The sequence below is a fragment of the Plectropomus leopardus genome, chromosome 8 (assembly GCF_026936395.1).
Source record: "Plectropomus leopardus strain MGB_pleo_1.0 chromosome 8, ASM2693639v1, whole genome shotgun sequence".
Taxonomy (NCBI): domain Eukaryota; kingdom Metazoa; phylum Chordata; class Actinopteri; order Perciformes; family Serranidae; genus Plectropomus; species Plectropomus leopardus.
Window position 1 is genome coordinate 35,647,917 of NC_142183.1, and position 24,228 is coordinate 35,672,144.

General features: G+C 39.4%; 1 protein-coding gene across 1 annotated transcript in view; it reads right to left on the bottom strand.

The window, feature by feature from the left end:
• slc7a11 (solute carrier family 7 member 11) overlaps positions 1–12,157 on the bottom strand; it is a 32,355-nt gene extending 20,198 nt beyond the window's left edge. Inside the window, exons 1-4 of the mRNA XM_042493313.2 lie at positions 11,740–12,157; positions 8,964–9,090; positions 4,417–4,532; positions 2,327–2,452 (exon numbers count right to left, since the gene is read on the bottom strand). Of these exons, the coding sequence (XP_042349247.2) occupies positions 2,327–2,452; positions 4,417–4,532; positions 8,964–9,090; positions 11,740–12,007 (637 nt within the window). The 5' untranslated portion in view covers positions 12,008–12,157. The remainder of the gene's footprint in view (positions 1–2,326; positions 2,453–4,416; positions 4,533–8,963; positions 9,091–11,739) is intronic.
• Between the last annotated feature and the right edge of the window lie 12,071 nt (positions 12,158–24,228).

Below are 24,228 nucleotides of genomic sequence, written 5' to 3' on the forward strand. Positions count from 1 at the left end.
CTCGATGTAATCAGTGTTCTGTTTCAAACAGGCACGCACATTTATAAACAGAAACTGCTTATATAAACACTAATAGGAAAATAACGTTGTACTGAATTGTTGAGAGTCATGAACTGCTTGTAATGATCACCGTGTGAAAACATACAGAGGTATATTACCAAGTCCAGAGTAATCGGATGATCTCATCAGATAAATGTAGTTAAATCCAGTGGCAACTTCAGGCTTCAAAAATTAAGCCAACATGGAAGTGCGAAAAACTGCAGTTCCTCTGATGTCCGAATGAGACTGGCTCCAAGAGCAAGTCAATCCCTATAGACCCCCATGTTAAAAGGCCTAACTTAACAGCAGAAATAAACATGTTTACAGCCTGGTACAATAAATGGTTTTGGTCTCTATGGTTAATTTTAACATTCATGACAACTCTACATGGGGTGAATTTTTTATATAACTCAACTTTTTATAATGTTATGAGTAACTGAAGTCGCTGCAGTGGCGAAAATGCTGGTTTGGTGATGTGATCATGGCATAACTTCAGATTCACAGAGTACAGGTAGGTGTAGGTATTCTGTTTCCGTGTGTTTTCAAATCATATCAGTCAATTGCAACATTTTGGTCATCTATAAAAAGGCTTGTTTCACAATGGGTGTACTAAAAGATGCTCAGAGGAGTCTAATATTTGTATTTTTTCCCAGTAGGTACATTTTGTTATAATGGTTTTAAGTCTGTTTTTTGTTAGCAAAAGTTATATCACAGTTAATGTTGCTGTCCATGCAGCAAGCTAACCAAGCTAGCAGTTCTCAAGTCATCACATATTGCTGCTTTGAAGATGGCAAGTCTACATTTTATGCTCAAGATATATGTTGAAATTCCAGGGTGGCACTATCGTGATGTCAACAAATGCATATGGTGGAATGATGCTGCACGTTGTTATATTTAGACAATACAAGCACATGGAAATAAGTGCCAGCATGTCAACAAATGTATATGCTGACACGAATGGTTAGGATCAGGCAAAAGAGGCACATGATACAGTGAAGATAAAAAAATATCACATTCAGATGGTAAGTGAAGACCAGACTTTGGCATGAAAGTCTGGGGTGTGTTGGATCCATTCACTGCCACTCCCACTCACCCTATAGGGACCTCAGTCTTCCTTATTACATTGTTATCAGCAGCATTTCAATCTTAAGCGCTGAGTCATGCAGACACAAAAGGAGGCTTTTGGCATCAGAATCTTATGCCAAAAGCATGGCAAAAGTGGTAGAATTTGAAGACTTCAGAATGAGAACTAGCTAAAAGCACCAAACTCCAAATTCTTTTTTTTGGCACACATTCAACATTATTCAATGTTAAATCAATTAAATGACCACATACCAATTGAAACACAAGGAATATGGGCCCTTCTGGGCCCTTCTGTAAGTGTGGGGCAGTTGCCTTCTTGCCCTGTTGGTAATCCAGCCTCAGATGAAACAATAACATGCATCTAATTACAGAGTACAGTCATATTATTTCTTTTCAGTGTTGTAAATGTTCCCAACTGTTTTACTCAGTTGTTTTAAAAGCCACTGGCTGTTTCTATTGTAAAGTGAATCTTGTGTCTGCTGTTTGCAGTGTTCAGCATATATTAGGAGAACACTTTACAAACCTCCAAAACCTCCCAGCCCGGGCATCTGTACAGAGGAATTTGTTTACTTTCTGATGCAGAATTGAAATAAATCATTTTGCATTACTATTGTTTCTACACTGGAGAATGAATAGCTGTAATCATCAGGACCTGGTGGTGTTATTGGCTTTAGCTGGCCTGCACTTGAGGAAAGTGAATGATAACCGAGAGAGGTCATTATGAGTAACATTATATGTGATATGTGATAACAATTACAGCTTTATACACACACAGGCAGATTTTAAAGGGAGCTCCACAGCTGAGAGGAAGACTGTCTTCCTGTGCAATGATGCACCAGCTGAAGGACGCTGTGAAATGCCTGAGCTGTTGCTTGCTGTGAGCAGCTGAGTATCACAGCCTGTGAGGCTTCAAGGTTATATTTACAGTGTGTGTTTTTGCATGAGACAAAGGAGCTGTGTTAATTGTTGCAGCTGAGCACTCTGTGTGAAGTCTGAGAATGATCTTGAAAAGCAGCCATAAAGATAAAACACTGAATGTCCTGCAAAGTCTTGGGGTGGTATTTGGGGCCGTGGTATAGTTCACTACTAATAGATGCTATTAGAGGTGATGATGATAATGGTGGTGATGGTGATGATAACAATGGTGGTGGAGATGATGATGATGATGATGATGATAATGGTGGTGAAGATGAAGGTGCCTCACCTTTAAAGAGCTGGTACATTCCGGGCACTATGATGATGCTGATGGCCAGCAGCTTGCTGAAGGTGAGGAAGATTTGAATCCTCACGGTCCATGTCACGCTTATACTGTTCAGGTACATAACAGATGCTACAGGGACAGAAAGAAAGGATTTATGTTGCTTGCTGTACATTCAGTGCCAATGCAGCAAGTAGTGTATCCTTTAAAGACCAAATCAGAAGATGTGGAGGTTATAATGGTGGATGGGACATGGGGCATATCTGACCTTTATGCGTAGGCCAGTTTGTGTGTCATCACAATTGTACAGTTAATTCTTGCATGGTTTTCGTCTAATGTTGGTGCTTTGTAGTGACCCGTTGGTGTGCTTCAAGCAGCTTTTTCAACACTTTCTCATCTCAACTTGTGACATGGTACCACTCTGTCAGTGACCTTCTGTGTCTATTCATGACATTTTAGATATCCTTATGCATCAGCTGTTCATGCTGTGGGATGCCCTTACCGTGATGTCAACAGATGTACAGGGTGGAATGAAGCAGCACGGTTCATATGTTTACCCAACAACACAATCAATGCGGACTGCCATGATGATTGGGATTAGGCAGCAAAGTCACGGATGGTTAGGTTTAGGCAAAAGAGGCATGTGTTAAGGTGTAGGAAAAAAAACTTGCATCTACACAGAAAGCAAACTCCAGACTCCCACACAAAAGTCGGTTGTTCCATCTCCAGATGGACACGAAAAGTTGCTTTATGGTAAAACTCGTATGCCAAAGCATTGACAGAGCAGATGTTCAGAGTGAGAACAGGCTTGCTTTTTAGGCAGGAAAAGCAGTTGTAAAGCAGACCTGGTAATATAAACCAAAACAATTTTTCTTAAAGTAAGTGGTCTTATGCCAGAACCTAACAACTTGTGAATCACAGTACTTCAGTGCAGTTATGTGCAATTATGAATGCAGGGCCTTAACTGGTACTGAAGTATTGCTCACATTGTGGTATTGGACTTTTGGTAACACTTTCTATGAAGACCACATCTATAATACATTATGAAGGCATTCATAGTGAATTATAATGCATTCATAATGCTTTATGCATACACTCATAAACACACATAAATGCTTACTGATGCACTATAGCAACAGTCATAAATTATAGATGTGACTCATAATGATTTATAAGTGGCAAGGGTCTTATGGATGCTCTTGCCTGGCTATAAACTAGAGGTTGAATGTCGGGGCTTATAATGCATTATGAATATCTACACTCACTTTTTCACACATTCAACAATTAACTGCAGTAAGAACACATAGTGTGATATAACAGTCTGTGCTGTATTTTAAGTTGCCATTGTGTGTATTAAGTGAAGTGAGGTAAATATCGATGCATTTATAATAATTTATGCTTCATCATAATGTTGCATTGTAGGTGTTAAGTAAAGTGTAATCATTTTCATGCATTTATAAGAATATATGCCACATCATAAATGATTAATGCCTACCATAAACTAGAATACTTTGAAAATAAATTAAAAAGCGTGAATTCTTGTGCCAGAGAGTTTTTAGCCACAGAGTTAGATTTCACAAAGACTGGGGATCTTGCAGTGTCGACAGAAACTGTTGCAGCCCTTGAAATCCACAGTGAGTATGCCATATGCTGTAGCTAGCTAGCTAGCTAACCATTGATCCCATCCTTAACAGGTTATTTGCAAGTTGAAGCATACAGTTAGCTTGCAGGTTAATAGCAAACAATCCAGTAGCTGATGTTAGCTCACAGGTAATCACAGGTAACAAGCACAGTAATACTAGTGCACTAGAATAAACATCAATCTCTTAAAGGGCTCTGAGTAATACAAACTACTAGCCAATCGCAGCACAGTAGGGCAGGTGTGTGAATGCCTTCATAGTAAGTGTTACCAGACTTTTTTGTCGGGTGAAGGACCTAAATACTTTTACCACTGCCCTCCTCCTCTGCCTCTAACTTCACAGTTTAATATCAGGGGCATACTGCATATATCCTGTCATTTACAGAGCAGTCTACAACAGGTCTAAACATATTGTCCCAGTGATGTATTAATGTCACAGTGGTCCAAGTATACGTACTTATGCCGATGGCGGTGGCCAGTTTGACAGCCAAGGGGGAGACATCGCAGGGCATGAATAGAGGCTCCAGAATGTACTGACCAAAGGCCAGAGAGATGACTGCCATCCCTGCAGGCCTGAGGGACACAAACATAAAGATGTGGACACACAAATATATCAGTACTAGCATACTGCAAGTTTAGTGCAAACATAAAAGTTTTACATTAAATGTAGTGGTAGAGTTTCTTAAATCAGTAGCTTTACTTTAACATTGATTTTATAGCCCCCAATTTTAGTGAGAGACCTCAGCTAAACCCACCATAGTGGGTGAGAGACACAGTGAGAGACCAACTGGTGAAGCGACATGTTTTCATCCCAAGTCATCACATTTTGCCACTTTGCAGTGGACTTCAGCATCTACATATTACGCTCTAGATATCCGCCTGTTGACACAGCGGAATGCCACTACAGTGATGTCAACATCAAGCACATGGTGGGATGATACTGAATGTGGTTATGTTTGGGAAACAACAGCACATGGCAACCAACACAACAAAGCAGATGCTGACATGGATGGTTAGGATTATGCAAAACAGGCACATGTTGTAGGAAAAAAAACACATCACAGATGGGAAGGACACACCAGCCTCCTGCATGACAATACGGGGTTTGTTGGATCCATCCAGCACCTCTCCCATCCGCCCATCCTATAGGGACCTTCGTTCTTATATTATGTTGTTACCAGCTGCATTTCAACCTAACAGCGTCAAGGGGCGTATTGTGCAGACACCACAGGTTCCATCCAGCTGTGTTCTCAACTGACACTACCCTGCGGTGTGTCATGCTGCCACTGCAGGTGGCATCCGGCTGTCCAAGGTGTATCATAACATTAAGAAAGGTTCTGTCTGGCCACGTTGTCAGCTGATGCCGCCCAGTGGCGTATTGTACAAATGCGAAAGATGGCTTTTGGCGTCGGGATCTTACACTGAAATCATACATTAAAATGTATTGGGAGCTTTGTTGTGCAGATCCTTTATTTGATTCTTATACCTTTGTTAGATTTTTTTTGATCCTGCGCCTGTAGAAGTTTTTTCGATGTGCGTAACCTCCTACCTTGTTTGTTCATTTCACGACATCAACCACATGTTACAATGTGTTTCACGTAGAGTTACTAAATGGCGCCCTGTGCGTTATTATGAGATGCTGAAGGACGTGACAAGGTGTTGGTAACTGACGACCTGGGAATAAGAACTCTGATCCCATTCCACAAATTTCATCTCTCATCTATCACCATGTAAGATCTGTTGCAGCATGTATTATGTAGTTAATCAGCACATGAGTGTGTGTGTGTGTGTGTGTGTGTGTGTGTGTGTGTGTGTGTGTGTGCGCTCTAAACCAGGCTTCAGTAAGAATCAAATAAGGTTGGCTGGTCCCACAGGCTCATCATATGGCTCATCAGTGTTTCCCTTCTTTCCCACAACAGGCACTGAGCTGCTGAAGCCAGGGAAATCTCTCTTTGTCTCCCTTGTTCTTGTTTTCATTCTCTGCCTCTGTCTCTGTTCATTTCCCATGCTCTCCATTGAGGCCCGTTTGCCCAAGGCCAGCATAAAATTGGGCAGCTCAGGATAGCCACCGGACTGTTTATACTATTGGCCTTGGTTGTGTATATACACAGATTCACAAAGAACTTCCTCTCACCTCACTAGTCTAAACTAAACTCAGTATCCAACCTCACAAGGTCACAGCCAGATAGAGCTTTTAATTGCCCATTGTGGTGGTTTCTATCACCCAACAAAGTCTTAGAAATCTTCTAAAACGTAGATCATATACTAAGGAAATAAATATTCTTCCATTATTAATTGCGTTATGTGCAAATTGCTTGATTAGGACTAATGTCTCCCTGTAGGCTTGAAACGTAAAGATAGGCACTAAAATCATATGAGAACTAGGGCTGTCAGAGTAAACATGTTAATCCCAATGAGATTAAAGTCTAACCATATGATGTTTTTGATTTTTTTTCATCACATTAATCATGTGCTTCTATTTTGTCTCCCAGCTGCCACAGAGATGGAAAATAATTATACTACTGTGCTTTTGAATGGTTCATTTTATTTTGAAACTCCCAGACAGCTCAGTTAACCAGTCAAAAGTAATATGCTCCTTCAGATAAAAAACTATTAGTGTCTCTCCGAGCTGCTGCTGTCGTTGGTCAGTGAAGGAGAGCCAGTTTTACCCTCGGCATCATAGTACAATGTAAAGGTCCGTTTGAAATGTCAATGGGACGTTTTGAAAGTTTACACTGTCCACCAGTGGTACAGTCCCTAACTGCAAATATAGCCATGGATACCAAAACCCAGGTATCATTAAATTTCTATGCATTCATTTGATTCCCAATCATGACAATCTGGTAAGAAATGTTTTGCCTTATTAATATGGATTCAAAACTGTTAAAATGCAAATCAATGTTATTTTAAACATGTGCTTAAACATGCAATTAAAGTGATTAAATACGCTATTAATCGCCAGTCACTGTGAAAAGTCAGCAATTACTCATGATTTTAAAAATTAATCGTTTGACAGCCCTTATTAGAACTTTGATTCACAGCACTTACAGTGGGTTTCAGTGGAGACTCAGAATAACCGCACAAGAACAGACAATCATCCACTTCTGTATTGTCACATCACTAACTTCATGTGTTATTTGCAACAGCATTTATGATCTATGATTTCACGTCCAAGAAGTTATGTTGATTTGTTTCTTGTCTTGTGTCTATGTTGTCTCGTGAGTTCCTGTTTTATTTTGAAATTTTAACTCTCCTCTCTTTTCAGGTAACTTGCTTCCTCCCTTTGTGTGTTTCCCACTAGTGTGATTGTCTGCCCCGCCCTGATTGTTTCCATCTGTTCCCCCTTACCTAGGTGTATATATAGTCTGTGTCTCCCTTTGTCCTGGGCCAGTTTGTCTTGTCTAGTGTGTCAGTCAACCAGTGCCATTTCTATGCCAAGTTCCAAGTCAAGTCAGGTTTTGTTTGTTGTTTGCTCTAGTTTTAAAGTTTGCTACTTTGTTTGCTAAAGTTTTCTAATAGTTGTAGTTTTTTCCTCATTCAAGTGATTTTCTGTTGTTTTTGTATTTATTGTGTTTTTCCCTCAGTCAAGTTATTTTCAGTTTTTGTCATTCCTCTTTTAGAGTGATTTTTCATTGTACTTTGTTAAATAAATTGTTTGTTTGATGCTCTGTCAGTCGAGTTGTGCATTTGGGTTCAAGTCCTAGTTCGATTGTGACATATGAGGAGGCAAGAGTGTGAAACAGAAGTAATGTATTGGCTCTGGTGTAAAGAACCTAACAATAAATGAATTATGCTGCAGGATCTGTTAAGTTTCTGTGGACATTTTGAACGTATCTACTCACTGTACTCACTTGAGTTGTCATTAGAATCCATTGTAACTTGCCGTTCTCCATGAAGCTACAAACTTTCAAAACAATCTTAACAAAATCCTCAGGCAGGATGTTTGGTATTCAAATAAGAGATTTCTCGTGGAGTATTCCAGCGTCTTCTCTTTCCATTGTCAAATACTACCAATTTTGCAGTGAATTCAGCGTAAGATCCTGAAGCCAAAAACCACCTATTGTTTCACCATGAGTCCCAGATAGACATTTTCAGGTTGTAACAACGTAATAAAAGTAGCAGGGAGGGCCCTAAAGGGTGGCTGGGAGGAGCGGTAGATAGATCCAAAAAACAAGGACTTACATGCAAGATTCCAGTGTTCACTTCCCCTCTGAAAGCGATGTTTTTTCTGCACCTCACCAAATGCCTCTCATGTTCCAGCATTGGTTGCCATGTGCATTTGTTGCCAAACATAACTACATGCCAGACTACAGCTACAAATTATGTTAACAGCACAAAATGCGAGCAGTCATATCTGCAGTATTTTGGCCTCATTTTTGTGTAGTGGGAATGACTGGAAACACATCATCCATCTTTACGTACATTCTATGGTATGAACCTGCACAGCAAAATTGTGGGCCATAAAACCAAATAATTAACCCAAAAATGTAAAAGAAAAAAAAAATTAATTAATTTAACAAAAAAACCTCTGTAGACAACCCAATTGCCAGAAAAATAAATGTTGGCATTGTATGCTTGTGCATGCCATGGATATGTTACACTTACATTACCAGATTTGTTGGAACTTTACATTTCAACAGCTCTGTGGTTAATGTGTGGTTATGTTTACACACAAAATATACTTGGTTAGGAAAAGATCATGCTTTTGCTTAAAATACACAGTTTTAGGGGTACTTTCCACACTGGAAGTATAGCAATGTCTCACTAAAAAAACAACAATTTGGTTGTTTGTCGGTCTGGTAAAATGGTCTGCAACTTGGCAGGCAACCCACCTATGTATCACTTAAGAAAACTTGACATGATACATATGAAATGTACAAATGTGTTCATGAAGTGTACAGTACCTGAAAGTTTCCTCTGTCGACTGGGCTGCCAAAGACATATATTGACTCATTCAGTTTTAGGGTTAGTTCACTCAACTTGATCCACGGAAGCAGATATTACCTTATAGCAATAAGATCAGCCCATAGCCTCATGAAAGCCATCTGTGGTCCAAAGGCTTCCAGTATATATGTGTAATGTCCACCGGACTTCTTGATACAAGTGCCTAGTTCAGCGTAGGACAGGGCTCCTGCAGGGACAGAGGTGACAGATTAGGTCTGGCTCTGAAACAACAAGACGGGTACAGAACAGTCCCAGGACCATTAAACTGTCTGTCTCTATAGCTACATCTATAGAAATACAGTCCCGCCCTGGGCCCCGTGATCACCCAGATATATGACTGTGGGAGCCTTTCAGGAGCAACAGATTTAGGTGGACACATTTTAATTACAAGTTATGGGAACAGGAATAAAGGAAAGCAGAAAAAGGGTTAAGAAAGGGATAATGGGCTTGGACCTTTCATTACAGCACAAAAACTGGAGGATTTAAGGATACTGCAACAATATATGCTAGAATACACACATGGGCACAGTATTACTTCAGTGTTGCCTCCTGCAGCTCCAGTATTTCAACCCTGATACCCCAAAAGTACGTTTATATAGCCCCCTGTAATGTATTTCTAATTGGGTTGTGGTGACCAACTTGTCCTATGTTTAGGGGGTTTTCTGATTGAACAAAAGCACTGTGCTACACTGAAGTCACAGGAAAGAGGTTGGAATGGACAGAGGATGTTGAAAGACAGCAGACACAGTGGTTGACATCCAGACCCTGTCTGTGGTTAGGTTTGGGAAACAAAAGCACTTTGGTTAAAGGGATTGTTCGATGTTTTTTGAAGTGCAGTTGTATGAGGTACGTATCCATAGTCAGTGTAGTACTTACAACAGATGTCAGTCGAACAAGTAGTTTAGACATGAAAGCTTGAGTTTGAGACAAAAGCTAAGGACAAGGAGGTGAGAGCTGCAGCAGAGGGTGTATTTTCAAATTCCTGAGTCTCTTTTGTTTGTTTGTTTGCCTTTTCTACATTTCTGCCCCCTCAGCTTTAAAACGAGTCAGTTTCATTCATATAGACCAATATCACAAATGACAAAATTCCAGGAGGGGGTGTTACAAGCTGTACAGCCAACTCATGCTCATCCCAAGTTTTCACATATTGCCACTATTTCATTTGACTTCTGTGCCTACATATTACGCCTAGGTATCCGTCTACATCTGCTGTTCATGTTGCGAATGCTGCTACTGTGATGTCAACACAAGCACATGGTTGGATGATGCTGCACATTGTTATGTTTAGGCAACAGAAGCACATGGCTAACAAAGTCTCAACAAACACACATTCTGGCACTGATGGTTAGGTTTAGGCAAAAGAATCACATGGTAAGGTGTAAAAAAACACATCACAATAAGACAGGATGGGAACATCAGACTCACGCATGAAATTCCAGGTTTTGTTGGATCCTCTGCTACCCACAATATGTTCCTTTGTTCTATTTATATTTATATTATATTACATCATTACCGGCAGTGATTCAACCTGACGCCGTCCAGTGGTGTGTCATGTGGACATGACAGGTTCCATCCAGCCATGTTCTCAAGTGAAGCTGCCTGTCCACGTATCATGCTGCCATGGCTGTCCACTACAACTTGGGACTAGCATGTGTTGGCTGTACACCTCGAACAGACCATCCGACCACATTCTCATGCAGACACAAAAGGTGACTTTGGGCATTGCAATCTTCCGCCAAAATCACTGCAAAAGCGACGTTATTTGACAACTTCGAAGGAGAATGTGCTGCTACAGCTTACAACTTCCTCTATGCTGAACAGAAACTTTTTTGTTTTGTTTGTTTGTTTTAAAGCAAGAGCAAATGTGATATAATTGCAAACTTCTGATTAATTAAAGATTTGTGGCTGTGTTTTGGTTATTAAAAACACATTCCTCATTATTATATCTATATTTCATATACAGTGCCTGTTTAGTAGGAGAAATCTATCTGCTCTGTGAAAACCCTTAAAAAATAAACAAGAAACGCATTTTTCTGGCTTTTGAGATGCTTCTGAAACACGCTGCAGCGCGTCAGCTGGAATTACAAGAATTAGTCCAGAGCCGCGGTCAGCTCAGGCAGAGACCTGACCTCTGCTGAGTGGACTTTTCTAGTTTATACATGTTTTTTAGAAAGCATCCTTCCTTGGAAGAGGACATTAGGTTTGTCACATTTCTATACGTATGGACATCTGTTTATCACTGTCCTCATTTGTTATTTCATCTGTGCAATGACAATAAACATCCTGTAAGCTTCATTAGCATCTTAAAAAAATGTAGCTGCTGTTAACCCTTTCATCACCATCACTTTTCTTGTGCTGCTTTTAGCGTGCGCCTTTTACAAGTATTTAAACCTATGAACCCTGAGCAAATCAGTGCAATTTCTTAAAAAACCAAACAATCAAAGAAAGCAATGAGCAACTTGGTAATAATTGTTTCACAAATTGTAAAACAAAAGTAGATTTATTATGATTTCTATAAAAAATGTCTAGGGAGAACAGAAAAATGATAGGGAAAAGCTCTTTTTTTAGTTACCATGAAATTATTTCACTGAATCATTATTTTTCGAGATAATTTCCTTGCTGTATTTATTTATTTATTTATGTTTGAACTAGCTATCAGGTAATTTTTAGTACTTTTTACTAATTTAATGCAATGTTTTGTTTCCTCTCATCTTTTACTGCTCATTGCCTTTTGTCCATGTTTTTGAAAGAAATCAAGCCACTTTGCTCAGGTTTTGTAGGGTTAATGTACGACAGCCATCTCTCAATTGACTCATCCACCTTTGAACCAACTCACCGAAGAGTGACAGCACCCCGCAGGCGATCCACACTATCAGGGACATTCCTATACTGCCCGAGTGCTTCAGGATTCCCTTTGGAGAGATGAAGATCCCAGCTCCAATGATGGTGCCGATTATCATGGAGATCCCTCGGAGCAGGGTCACCTTCTTCCCCAGGCCCACCTTCTTGTCGTCCTGTTTTCCCCTGGGATGTGACTGAGTCCCATTGTGTCCATTTGCTGCAACCTTGTCATCTTTTTGAGTAGATACAGACCTTCTGGTCATTTTTTTACACACTGTAACACTCACAACCACACACAGTCTCTGAACTCAAAGTATATTTCACCTGGGTCTGTCCCTGTGGTCTCGCCTGGACACACTCAGTCTGTGGGGACCAGGGCAGGCAGTTAAAAACTAAGTTGCAGTGATGAAAGACCTTACTCTCTCCCTCTCCCTCTCTCTCTCTCTCTCTCTCTCTCTCTCTCTCTCTCTCTCTCTCTCTCTCTCTCTCTCTGACTTCAAACTTTTTTTCTCTTGTTCCTCTTTCTGTGTTACTGTCTCGACCTGTCTCTGGTTTTCTGTAGTCCCTCCTTCTCTCTCTCTGTTTCTGTCCAGCCATGTCATTACGTCTAAAACCATCTGTTTCTCACCAGGGTGAGGTGTTGTGCGTCTTTGCTGCAAGGTGACGCAGCAAAAAGGGTTTCACTCTGTTATCACAGTCACCTGCTTTAACATAACAAAAGCTATGTAACATCTGCGCTGGGAAAGTTTCAGCCATGGAAACACATAGGTAAAGGCTGAGATAGCAAAGGAGCCAATTAAAGGAGCTCTCTCACAGGTTGCTTTGTAATGTGATGGGGTGTGGTACACAGTACGTTGAAGGGAACAGTAACTAGGAAATGTGTTGGCAAACCCTCCAGAGTTGTTTTACTTGGAACAGATCCATGTCCAGTCACACACACTTACACACTCCATACAAATTTATTTGCATGCAGATTTACATCTAATGCAGCTCAATGCCATGGACACAGGTGTATAATTAAACTTATATTTCTATTATAGATATAAAATCACAATGCTAAAATTCTTGCCATACACCCTGTACATTGATGACAACTCTTTTTCTTTTTCAGATTTTATTTTTTACAATTTTCTTTTTTAATTGTTTTACCTATTTTTTTATTTATCTTTTAGAATCTATTTATTTTCTCATAATTTCATCTTATTATTTTTGATAACACTTTTCCTTTTTATTTATTTTTTAACCAATTTTTATCATTTTTTATTTTTATTTTCTTTCTTTCTTTCTTTATTTATTTATTTCTTTATTTCATTATTTCTGCTTATGTTCATTGCTATTATTTATTGCTTTATTGGCCCTACTTTACCTCTGTTGTATCTGGGAATATTACATTTCTTTAAATTTCCTGTTCATTTCCAATTTCTACTGTATATTTCTACTGTTTCATAATTCCACTTGCCACTAAGGGATGGGATGGGGCTAAGTGAACAAGGTTTATGGTTAGGGTTCTGGTAACAGCAATTAAAAAAGAAAAAAAAAGAAGCTATTGTCTTTTCTTTTTGCTCTGTGTACCACCCGCTTGTTTCAAGAAAACGCTGGCTACTAAAGGAAGCTTTACCCTTATTAGACAATTCTTTATTAGATATAATCAATGTGTCTTTATTAACAGGCTATGTACCACAGTCCTTTAAAGTAGCTGTCATTAAACCTCTTCTAAAGAAGCCCACTCTCGATCCTGAGATTTTAGCTAACTATAGACCGATATCTAATCGCCCCTTTATTTCTAAAATCCTTGAGAAAGTGGTTGCTCATCAACTCTGTGACTCTCTCCAAGATAATAGTTTATTCGAGGACTTTCAGTCAGGCTTTAGACTTCATCATAGTACAGAGACGGCACTAGTATTGATTGCTTCTGATTCAGGTCTGGTCTCTGTTTTAATCCTTTTAGATCTCAGTGCCGCTTTTGACACCATTGACCATCTAATCTTGCTGCACAGAATGGAAAACCTAATTGGCCTTAAAGGAACAGCATTAACCTGGTTTAAATCTTACTTATCAGATCGTTCCCAATTTGTTTACATAAATGATCAACCCTCCGCACACACTAAGGTCTGCTTTGGAGTGCCACAAGGTTCGGTCCTTGGACCAATCCTTTTTACTTTATATATGCTTCCTCTAGGCAACATAATTAGAAATCACTATAAAGTTTCATTGTTATGCTGATGATACACAAATGTATCTCTCTATGAAACCAGAAACTGATCAGCTATCTAGACTTCAGACATGTCTTAAGGACATAAAAGCCTGGATGAGCTGTAATTTCTTGATGTTGAATTCAGATAAAACTGAAGTTATTGTTCTTGCCTCCAAACACCTCAGAAACTCCCTTTCTAACAATGTAATTTCTCTAGATGGCATTACCTTGGCCTCTAGCACTTCTGTACAGAACCTCAGAGTTTTATTTTATCAAGATTATCTTTTGTCTCCCATATAAAACAAACTTCAAGGACTGCTTTCTTTCACTTGCGTAACATTGCAAAAATGAGACATATCCTGTCCCAAACAGATACTGATTTGTCACCTTTAGGCTGGATTACTGTAATTCCCTATTATTTGGTTGCCCCAACAAATCACTTAGGTCTCTCCAACTGGTGCAGAACGCTGCTGCACATGTTCCAATGGGAACCAAGAAAAGGGATCATATTTCTCTTGTTTTAGCTTCTTTGCACTGGCTCCCTGTAAAATCCAGGATTGAATTTAAAATCCTCCTCCTTACTTACAAAGCTCTAAATGCTCAGGCTCCATCATATCTGTTGCAGCTCATAGTTCCTTACCAACCCTCAAGATTACTGCACTCTGAAAATGCAGGGTTACTTGTGGTTTCCAAAGTTTCCAAATGCAGGATAGGAACCAGAGCCTTCAGCTACCTTGCTCCTCTCTTATGGAACCATCTTCCAGTTTCGGTCAGGGAGGCAGACACCATTTCCACTTCTAAGGGTAGACTTAAGACCTTCCTCTATGATAAAGTTTATAATTAGGGCTGGCTCAGGTTGCCCAGACCTGTCCATAGTTAGGCTGACATAGGTTTAACCTGCCGGGGGACTTTCTGTAGGGGTCAGAGAGCAGTGGGACTAACACTGCTCTCTGACATTTACATTTAAGCTATAATAGCTGATTAATGACTCTAGTTTCATTAGTGTGTATATTCCTGGGGCCCAAGTTTCTTGTGCTCAGTTGAAATCCCCGTCCGTGTGACAGGGAGGAGGGGGAGGTGGCAGAGTTTTCAGCTCGATCCAGCGGGGGTGATTTTGAGTCCATTCAGACCTGCAACTCTGGATCTTCTTCCTCTCTCTTTCTTTCTTTCTTTTCTTTGTTTTCTATTACTGCTCTCTGGCATTCATATTTAAGCCATAATTGCTGATCAGTGACTCTAGGATCCTCATAGAGTGCTTATCCTTTTTATTGCTCACTACCTTGGGTTTGTTGAACTGCACTATGCTAATCCCATTGCCTCTCCGGAGCATTCCTGCACACTTGTTTCCTAACTTTCCTGGATCCTGGCCGCAACCCTGGCTGTGCCTGATCATGGTGATATCTGTGCTGGCGCTGTGACCCTGCCTTTGGTTTTGCTCGTGCTGTGGCTGCACTGATACTGTACCACCCGCTCGCCCTGATCGTAGTCTTGGTCCTGGTTGCACCGATGCTGTGATCATGCCTTTGGATGCTTCCCTATCAATATATGCATGAGACTCTTATCAACACCCTCAATATCATCGAGTGCATTTGATAATTTCGCACCTATCGTTATTGTAATATGACATGATGCGTCTGTTTCTATTATTGCTGTGCCTCTCTCCCCCGCTCTCTTTCTCTTTCCTTTTTGCCATGATTGTATTTCATTTGTTATTTACGACATCTATTGCACGTCTGTCCGTCCTGGAAGAGGGACCCCTCATCATCCTCTACCGCTCTTCCTGAGGTTTCTTCCTTTCTTTCCCTTTTATAGGGGTCTAAGGACAGAGGGATGTTTATCATGTTTTGTGATAATGGGCTCTAAAATTGACTTGACTTGACTTGACTTGACTTGACTTGACTTGACTTGACATATAAAATGTTATACACAATGTTGCCCACAAGAAAAATGCTGTAAAACTGAAATTGAAGACGTGACATTTTGGGTGACACTGAAAAATTGGCCATTTTTACAGTCCCTGTTTTCAACAATGTGTCCTCAAACAATACTACTTGATGAATTAGGAAATGGATATCAAATATTTTAAATACAATTATTTTGGGTGAGAGATTTATTTTTGAACTGAAAGAAAAGGGACTGTTTGACATTTATTAATTTTCCCTCTTTTCTGAAACATTATTTTAGGGTCAGAGAGCATAATTGTAGACATACAGGGAATAATTAAGGATTCTGGAAGAATATGGAACTATGGGCTTTAGTACAACATCTGCAACTGGATACTGGACTTCCTTACATGCAGAGAGTTAGGATTGGCAGTCTAACCTCCTCTACATTAGTGCTCAGTAACGGAGCCCCCCAGGGCTGTGTGCTCAGCCCCCTTCTGATCACACTTTACACCCAAATCAACAATCTTGCAGAGTGGTGCACAGAGAACAACCTACTGCTCAACGTCAGTAAAACCAAAGAGCTGATTGTTGATTTTAGAAAGAAGCAGGCAAAGACACACACCCCTGTCTACATCAGTGGAGCTGAGATGGAGCAGGTGAACAGCTATAGTCCTTTGAATTACTATAACTGAGAACCTATCTTAGACATCACACATCACCACCCAGATTAAAAAAGCACAGAAAAGTCTCTACTTCCTACGGAAACGTAGGAAGGCTAAATTCCAGAGCAAGATCTTGGTTCTACAGAGGAGCATTAGAAAGCATACTGACTGGAAACATCATGAGCTGGCATGGTTCATGCTCGGCCCAGGACAGGAAGGCTCTACAGCGGGTGATTAAAACTGCCCAGAACATCACTGGTTCCCATCTACAGAGCATCAGTGACCTCTGTGAAGTGAGGTGTCTGCACAGAGCCCAAAAGATACTGAAAGACAGCAGCCACCCCAGCCACAGTCTGCTCACCCTGCTGCTATCTGGAAAAAGATACAGAAGTATCTGCTGCAGAACCACCAGACTACAGAGCAGCTTCTTTCGCCAGACTGTGAGACTCCTCAACTCCTCCTTCGACGCCAAAAGATTCAGCAGGATTAAGGATCATCTTAAAATTTGAATTCCTCTTAAACTACCTTTATGAAAAATGACAATAAAGTTACCTTGTACCTTGTACGTTGTACCTTGAATACATTAAGCCCATCTTTTTTGTTTCATTTTGTGGCATGCTGATGGTTTGTGCTGTGCTAGCAATATGGTGCATTTTGTGTGTATTGTTTTAATGTCATAAATATTATAAAAATGCAGCTCAGTGTTCTTCTCGAGGTCTTCAGGACAGACTGAAACACTTGAGAAAAGGAAAAGGGAAAAAGAACTTCCTCACTCTGTTCTCACTCGGCTCTCAGCAACTTCCTACTCAAGGCAAGAGGAAATAAATAGTTTTATTGCAAAAAAAAAACAGCTGGACATAGTGTTTTTCAGCAATTGTTGCTAAAACAGTGCAAGTGTAAAAATGAAATATGATGTAAAATGCACTTTTCATGGCTTTTCAGTATAATTGTGTCTGTGGAGTGAAGCAGAAAAGACCCCGCTCTCTGTTTATCTTTTGCTCCATTTTTCAGAAAACCTGTGTAACAGGGGTTCCAGCAGAATAAAGGGAACAATAAAGGGATGATATCTGTTCAGGTTATCTTTGGGTAAGCTACTTTCAGCCTCCTTAGGTGCGCCTGACAAAACTTTAAGTTGCAGTCAAGTTCATGGTGATCAATACAATGGAGGGTTTGCATGAAGAAAGTATTTGGACTTTTTTGCCCAATGAAAGTGCACCAGCTACTGAGCCTTTGGGCACCTACAGACCAGATTTCACTGGGCATGTGTGGCACCACAATTGTGTGACATCATCTAAAACTATGGGTGGGTTTGCATCACAGATTTGCACAAAATGTAAGCGATATTTTTGAAATGTTAATAAAACATAATTGCGAGATGAATGCATTTTTACTGAGTGATGTTCTGTGACTGTGATAACATTCCAAGAAGCATGGCAATGGATGTTCAAAACACTATTGTAGCCATCAAACTAGCCATTATTATTTCCAATTCAATGCCACGTAGGCGTGTTATGGAGTGATAATGGAAAGGCAAGCCCCTTATACATGGGAGCAGCCATGTATGAGAGATTTCTGGGAGGTCATAGTCCACAATTTCACAGAGGAATTATGGATTCAAAACTTCCAGATGATCTGCTCAACTTTTTAAGAGTTATGGGATGCAATAACAGCTCTTGTAGCTCCTGCTACATCATGCCTGGGGGAGCCAGTTCCTACCGACAAGCACACAGCCTTAGCATCATGTGACCTATAAAAAGCCAAAAAAGGAGTTTCCATTGCGGTTTTGCCACATATGGCTTTTCCAGAACACATGAACTACCTCATGCTAACGAAAAAATTGATATAAATGGGAGCTCTCTCCACTGCAAAGCCATTACAATAGCTAGCATTTCTACTGTAGATACAGTAAGGTGATCTAGCGTTCTTATTATAACACTTTCATCTTTTCTAGGACAATAAAAGAAACCCAGTACTTCCACCCCTAGGCTCCTTCAATCCATCTGATTATATATATTTTTTAAGTCTTATGTACTGCTCTCTTCTCACCCTGATTGAACTTATCTCCTCTAATGTTTGCATCCCCATTTGTTTGCCAGCTTGCCAGGAATATGTCAATTCCTAAATCACATAATTATTATTTTTTTGTGTACGGTTGCAGTTCATCTGCTGTGGTTTTAAGATTGCGTTTGTGAAACCATCGTGATCCGTTATACCCTGGAAAAGAGAAGTCTTTTTTTTATTGATTACGTAAGGATGTTTGCACAGACTGCTGACAGCAAGTATGAATGACCAATAGGATTTAATAGTGAATATTTATATACTGTATATCTCAACTCATAATTCTTTGATAAATATGATTTGTAACTGGAACTGGACAGGGCTAGGTGAAACAGTCAAGAATATCTCCTTTTGTCCAAGCAGCAGTGAAAATCCTAAATTTACTATCATATAAATCAGAAAAGCAGCACATTTTCACAGCTGAGAAGCTAGAACTAGATCTTTTTTGCTGAGAAATAACTTGATTCATTCATTCATTTATTGTCACAGCTTGACCTCCTAAAGCTCATGAGGAGGCTGGAGCCTATCCCAGCAGTCACTGGGCAAACGGCAGAGTACACTCTGGACAGACTGAAATATGAGACTAAAGGACCTAAGGAATCCAGTGGACTAATAAATCTTCCTTCTACCTTCTATCTTCTAACCATGTCATGCTAGCGCCAATGTTAGGCCAGATTTCAACAAAAAAAATTTCATTTTATAGAGGTCCATTGATCTTTGGCCTCAAGATATCTGAATGAAAAAGGGTTCGACAGGTACCCATGAGTTCTCCAGGCCCACTTTATGCTAGTCCCATGCAGTTTTGGGCAAAAAACATGCAGGTTTTTGGGGGTTCTTTTGCACGCAGTATAAATGTGTTATTTTCTTTGATTGTATTTGAGTATTTCTGCATATTGGGGTCTACTAACTATCTTGCAATTGTTTCTATCTACGAACTGAGCATGCAGGTGCAGCTAATCACACTGATGAGAGGGGAAAATAAGGTCATTCTTTTGTAACATTAAAGTTATTTCTTAGAATTTGTGGGACATTTGTTGACGAGTTAAACAGGTTGATAGTTAAACAAATAGTGATAGGCATCTGAAAACAGCGCAGAAAAACCAATGTCGATCTAGGTATCAAAGGGTTAATCATGGTTAACTGCTAAAATTCAGCTATTAATAACAAGTCCAAAAGTTAGACAGCCCTAATTATTTGGGTTGAAAACACCAGATCTGCGTGGAGGGAAAAGATGACTGTAACATTCCCCACTGTATTTTCGATGACATCATCTCTCTAATGTCATGTCCAGTCAGCTGTCCAGTCAGCTCCAACAGCTGTTTAACATACACTGTTAACAACAATACACAGGCTGTAGAACACAAGAATCAAATGTGTAACTATTGTTGAAGGTCATATTACGAGAAACAGGTTTAATGGCTCAAAAGAAAAACTTCAGAGACCAGTGAGATGATCAACCAGTTGGAAAGCAGCCAACAGTTTATCTAGTTCAAATGCAGTTTATTTTGAGGTCAAACTGAAAGTGAACACTTGCACAGTAAAACTGTGTACACACTACAGTATTACACTATGTACAATAGGTCAAAGGTGAAGCAGTTGAAGTTGTTCCGTAAACTGTGATGGATCTTTATTTTCACTTCTTAATAGTTAAGCTAATCTAGCAGTTTGCATAAAGTTCATTGACTATACAGAAAGATAGACCACATAACGGCTCGCCAAAAGCAAAGTCAAAACAAGTCAGGCACATTATAAGGTTTAGAAAAAAAAACATCATATACAGATGGGAAGCAAACTCCAGTCTCCTGCATAAAAGTCCTAGATTTGTTGGATTCATCTATCACCCCTTCTACCTGCCCCATAGGCACCCTGGTGCTTCTTATATTATGTCATTACAAGCAGCGTATCATGTGGACGTGACAGGTTCCTTCAGGCTGTGTTCTCATCTGACACTGTCCAGTGCCTTATGACATGGATGTGAAAGGTTGTTTTCGGTGTTGGGATCATACGCCACAATCACTGCAAAAGTAGCTGTACTTGATGACTTCGGAATAACAATGGGCTCAATCTGAAGACATGATTGACAGCTGTGCCAATTGGTGTGCTTGTGATTGGTTGGGCAGGTCTCTGGGCAGGAACTCCACACAGTGGAGATCACTACTGCAATTGTCAGAAGTAAAAGGCTAACGTTAGACTATAAACAAACTACACCACAATTGCATGACTTAACATCTCAATCACAAAGAGGCTGTAAAGCCTTGTTCAATGTGGCTTGGCAGTTATTGCCAGTTATTAGCAACTTGTGTATGTCACAGACATTTTTTCAAACATCTAACTGAAAACCCATTCTAAAAATGCATTGACTTTGAGACGAAGGAGGTGCTGAAATGCCAACTCATTTGAGGGTTTTAGTTCTCCTTATTGGGGTATTCTATCCTCACTCTATTAACTGATAGCTAGAGCTACAGAAAAAATAAAACCTACATTACAATAAACTGTATGTTTAATTTAATACCTGTATTATTTCAGCTGATATTATGCTTGCATGGTGCATTCATAATTTGTTCTGTCAATTTAACTCAACTCTACTGACAGACAGGAGCATGATTTCTGGGCTATGGAAAATATCTAATGAAACTGCTATAAGTTGTAGCCTACTTTAAGGCAACAGAGGATCACAGTTAATTTTTGTTCTAGAAGGTTATTCTTAGATATACAATAAGAACCTGTCTAACATAGAATGTAAACAAATGACTGCAGTTTGGCAGTTACTTTGTCTCTGAATATCATGTTCCAGCATGAACTAACGCTGACTTTTCAAAGGCCAACCAATGAGATAACAGCTCGATGTGATTTAGCCAGAGGCAACACAAGCAACCAGGGGAAGTTAAGAGATGAACTGAAAAAAGAGAGAGAAACTTTCAGAGAAAAACTTAAACACAACATTAAAAATGATGTGTGTAAGTCACACTCGATGAAATCAATGTGTTTTGTTTCTGTGTGCTTTGGCTAAAATTTTGACTCAAATATAACTCCTGTAGCACATTTGCTTCCCCTTCAGCTCTCCTGCTCCCTCTTTGTCCTGCTGAATGCCCGTGTCTATTTAATTGGACCATATTCTCTAATTCTACGATGGTTAAAATGCCAGGATTCAAGCACAGTGAACATTTCAGTTGTTTCCAATTAAATACCATTGGTAACATTGGATAACAAGGCAGATGTCAGGTCTGTCTCGTGTTTGGGTTTTTGTCGATTGCATTGATTGTCCCTCAGTGGTCAATAAGGCAGATTCCAGAATGTTATTCTTGCAAATGGAATTTAAAACTTTTGTCATTATGTTCCTCATCTTTTCTGGCACAAATGGACGGCCATCCACAGGCTGACATGTGTAAACAAACTGGCCCCAGATGTAGATGCCTGCGCTGTTAGTCATGAGCTATTTCTATTCTCTTCGGGTCAGACCCAGAGCCCGAGCATTGAGATGAGTTATATCAAAACCATGTTTATTTGGAATGCTGTACGCCGCTCGCATATTCAATGTATTGTGTGAGCCTTTGTTGTCCCAAATCTCTCTCTCTCTCTCTCTCTATATATATATATATATATATATATATATATATATATATACACACACACACACACACACACATATATATATATATATATATATACATATATATATACATATCTATTCTTGTGCACTGGATCAATGTCTAAGGAATGCCTTGATAGAATTCCCTCAAATTTGTCACAAAAAAATCGGACTCCGGACCCAACGAAGAACTCATTTGATTTCATTCGTAAAAGGTCAAGGTTGTTGTGACCTTGCATTCATCCCCTTCTTGTCACAAACATCTACTTTGACTCAGTGATGAAGTGGAAAGCGATAAAAGTGACGATCATTGACTTGGGTTTAACACTGAGGCAAAAAATGTTGGTAAAGTTGAATGACCACAGTATGTTATCAGTATAATGTGGTCATCTATTTATCTGTCTATTAGGATTAGTACTATTAGTCTAATGGTGTGTTATACCTTTTATATATACCTTATATTTACTTATATATAGCAAGCTAGCAAGTAGCTTGTGAACTAAATAGCTCAAGGGCTATTACAGCTTGCGATCAGGACACAGGTCTACAGTTGACAAAACCACACCTCCACACCAACACAATTTTAACAATTTATTTGGGATTTTACAGAAAACTTCAACATCGATATATTAATCTGTTCTCCTGAGTGCTTTGTTTGTTTTTCAGTGGTACTGGGCATTCCCACTGTGTCACTGTTATCTGGTGCATCTACTGATGCAATGATGTTCTAAAATCTTGTTTGGTTATTTCCTATATAGTTCACCATTTAATACACAATACACACACTACATAGAGAATAGTGAGTGAGTGAGTGAGTGACAAAAGTATGCTGTAGACCAGCATGGGCCACTGTGTATGAATGCAGAGACTGAAAGATGAATGCTATGAATAATTGCAGTAATACAATATGCTGTCTCTTAGTGATTGGGATATTTGGCTCACAGAAAGCGGGGTAAAAAACGTGTGTGTGCACAAATGCATTGTGGCGATAGCTAACTAGTTATGACATATTTTCATTGCTGTTGCTTCACTCTGCTTCTATACAAATATCTGCAATCATAACAAGTGCTGAGCTATATATACACACTTAACAGTTGGCTGAGGGTTGTATTCTTTGCAAGTTTTCTCTGTGACCTCTTCCCCCTTTCCTCTTGACTGGGCATTTTTCACTTTTCACATCTCATATGACCTGCATCTTACTGACCACCCATGAGACATGGCAGGAGGACATAATCAGCCCTTTAAACTCTGCAATAAAAATGGTCTGCTAGTGCCTATAGGTGTTTGTGCTTATTGTGATGTCATTTTTTGGAATATGTTCAAGCGCGTCATATCCTTAAAATCTGTTAACCTCAAAAGCACAATAATTAATGAAACTATTGAAAAAACAAAAAAACACACTAATCCAAAAAATGTTTAATGTAGAAACATAAACAAAATATTTAATAACACTGCTTAAGTTATTTGAACTATATTGCTGTGGTCGGGCACAATCCTCTTAAATAGCTATTTTTTAAGAATTAGGAAAAACGCTTTGTTTTTAAAAGGATCAAATGGAAATAGGGTATGTCACAAACTTTTAAATGCATAGTTGAGAAATGGTAAAAAACTAATGATAGATGTAGAAGGGAACCAATAGAAGTGATTTATGGGGAAAAAAATTGAAGTGTGGAGAAACAAGGTTTGTGCCCGACAATGACAGCACACATTTATTTTTAGCTTTTTTAGATATGCTCATTTATATGAGTAGAGTACACTCATCATTCAAATTTGACTATTGTAGGACACTATGAGTCCTTATTACAGTTGATTGTTGATGTGTGTATAGGTGAATACAGGTATTTATAATGCATTATAAGCCCCATGAGTCAACCTCTAGTTTATAACTAGTCAAGAGCATCCATAAGACACTTTCCTCTTATAAATCACTATAAGTTACATCTATAATGTTTCATGACTGATAATACAGTGCACCAGTAAGCATTATGTGTGTTTATGAGTGTATCCATAAGGCATTTTGAATGCATTATAATTTACTCTGAATGCCTTCATAATGCATTATAGATATAGTCTTCATAGAAAATGTTAGCAAAGT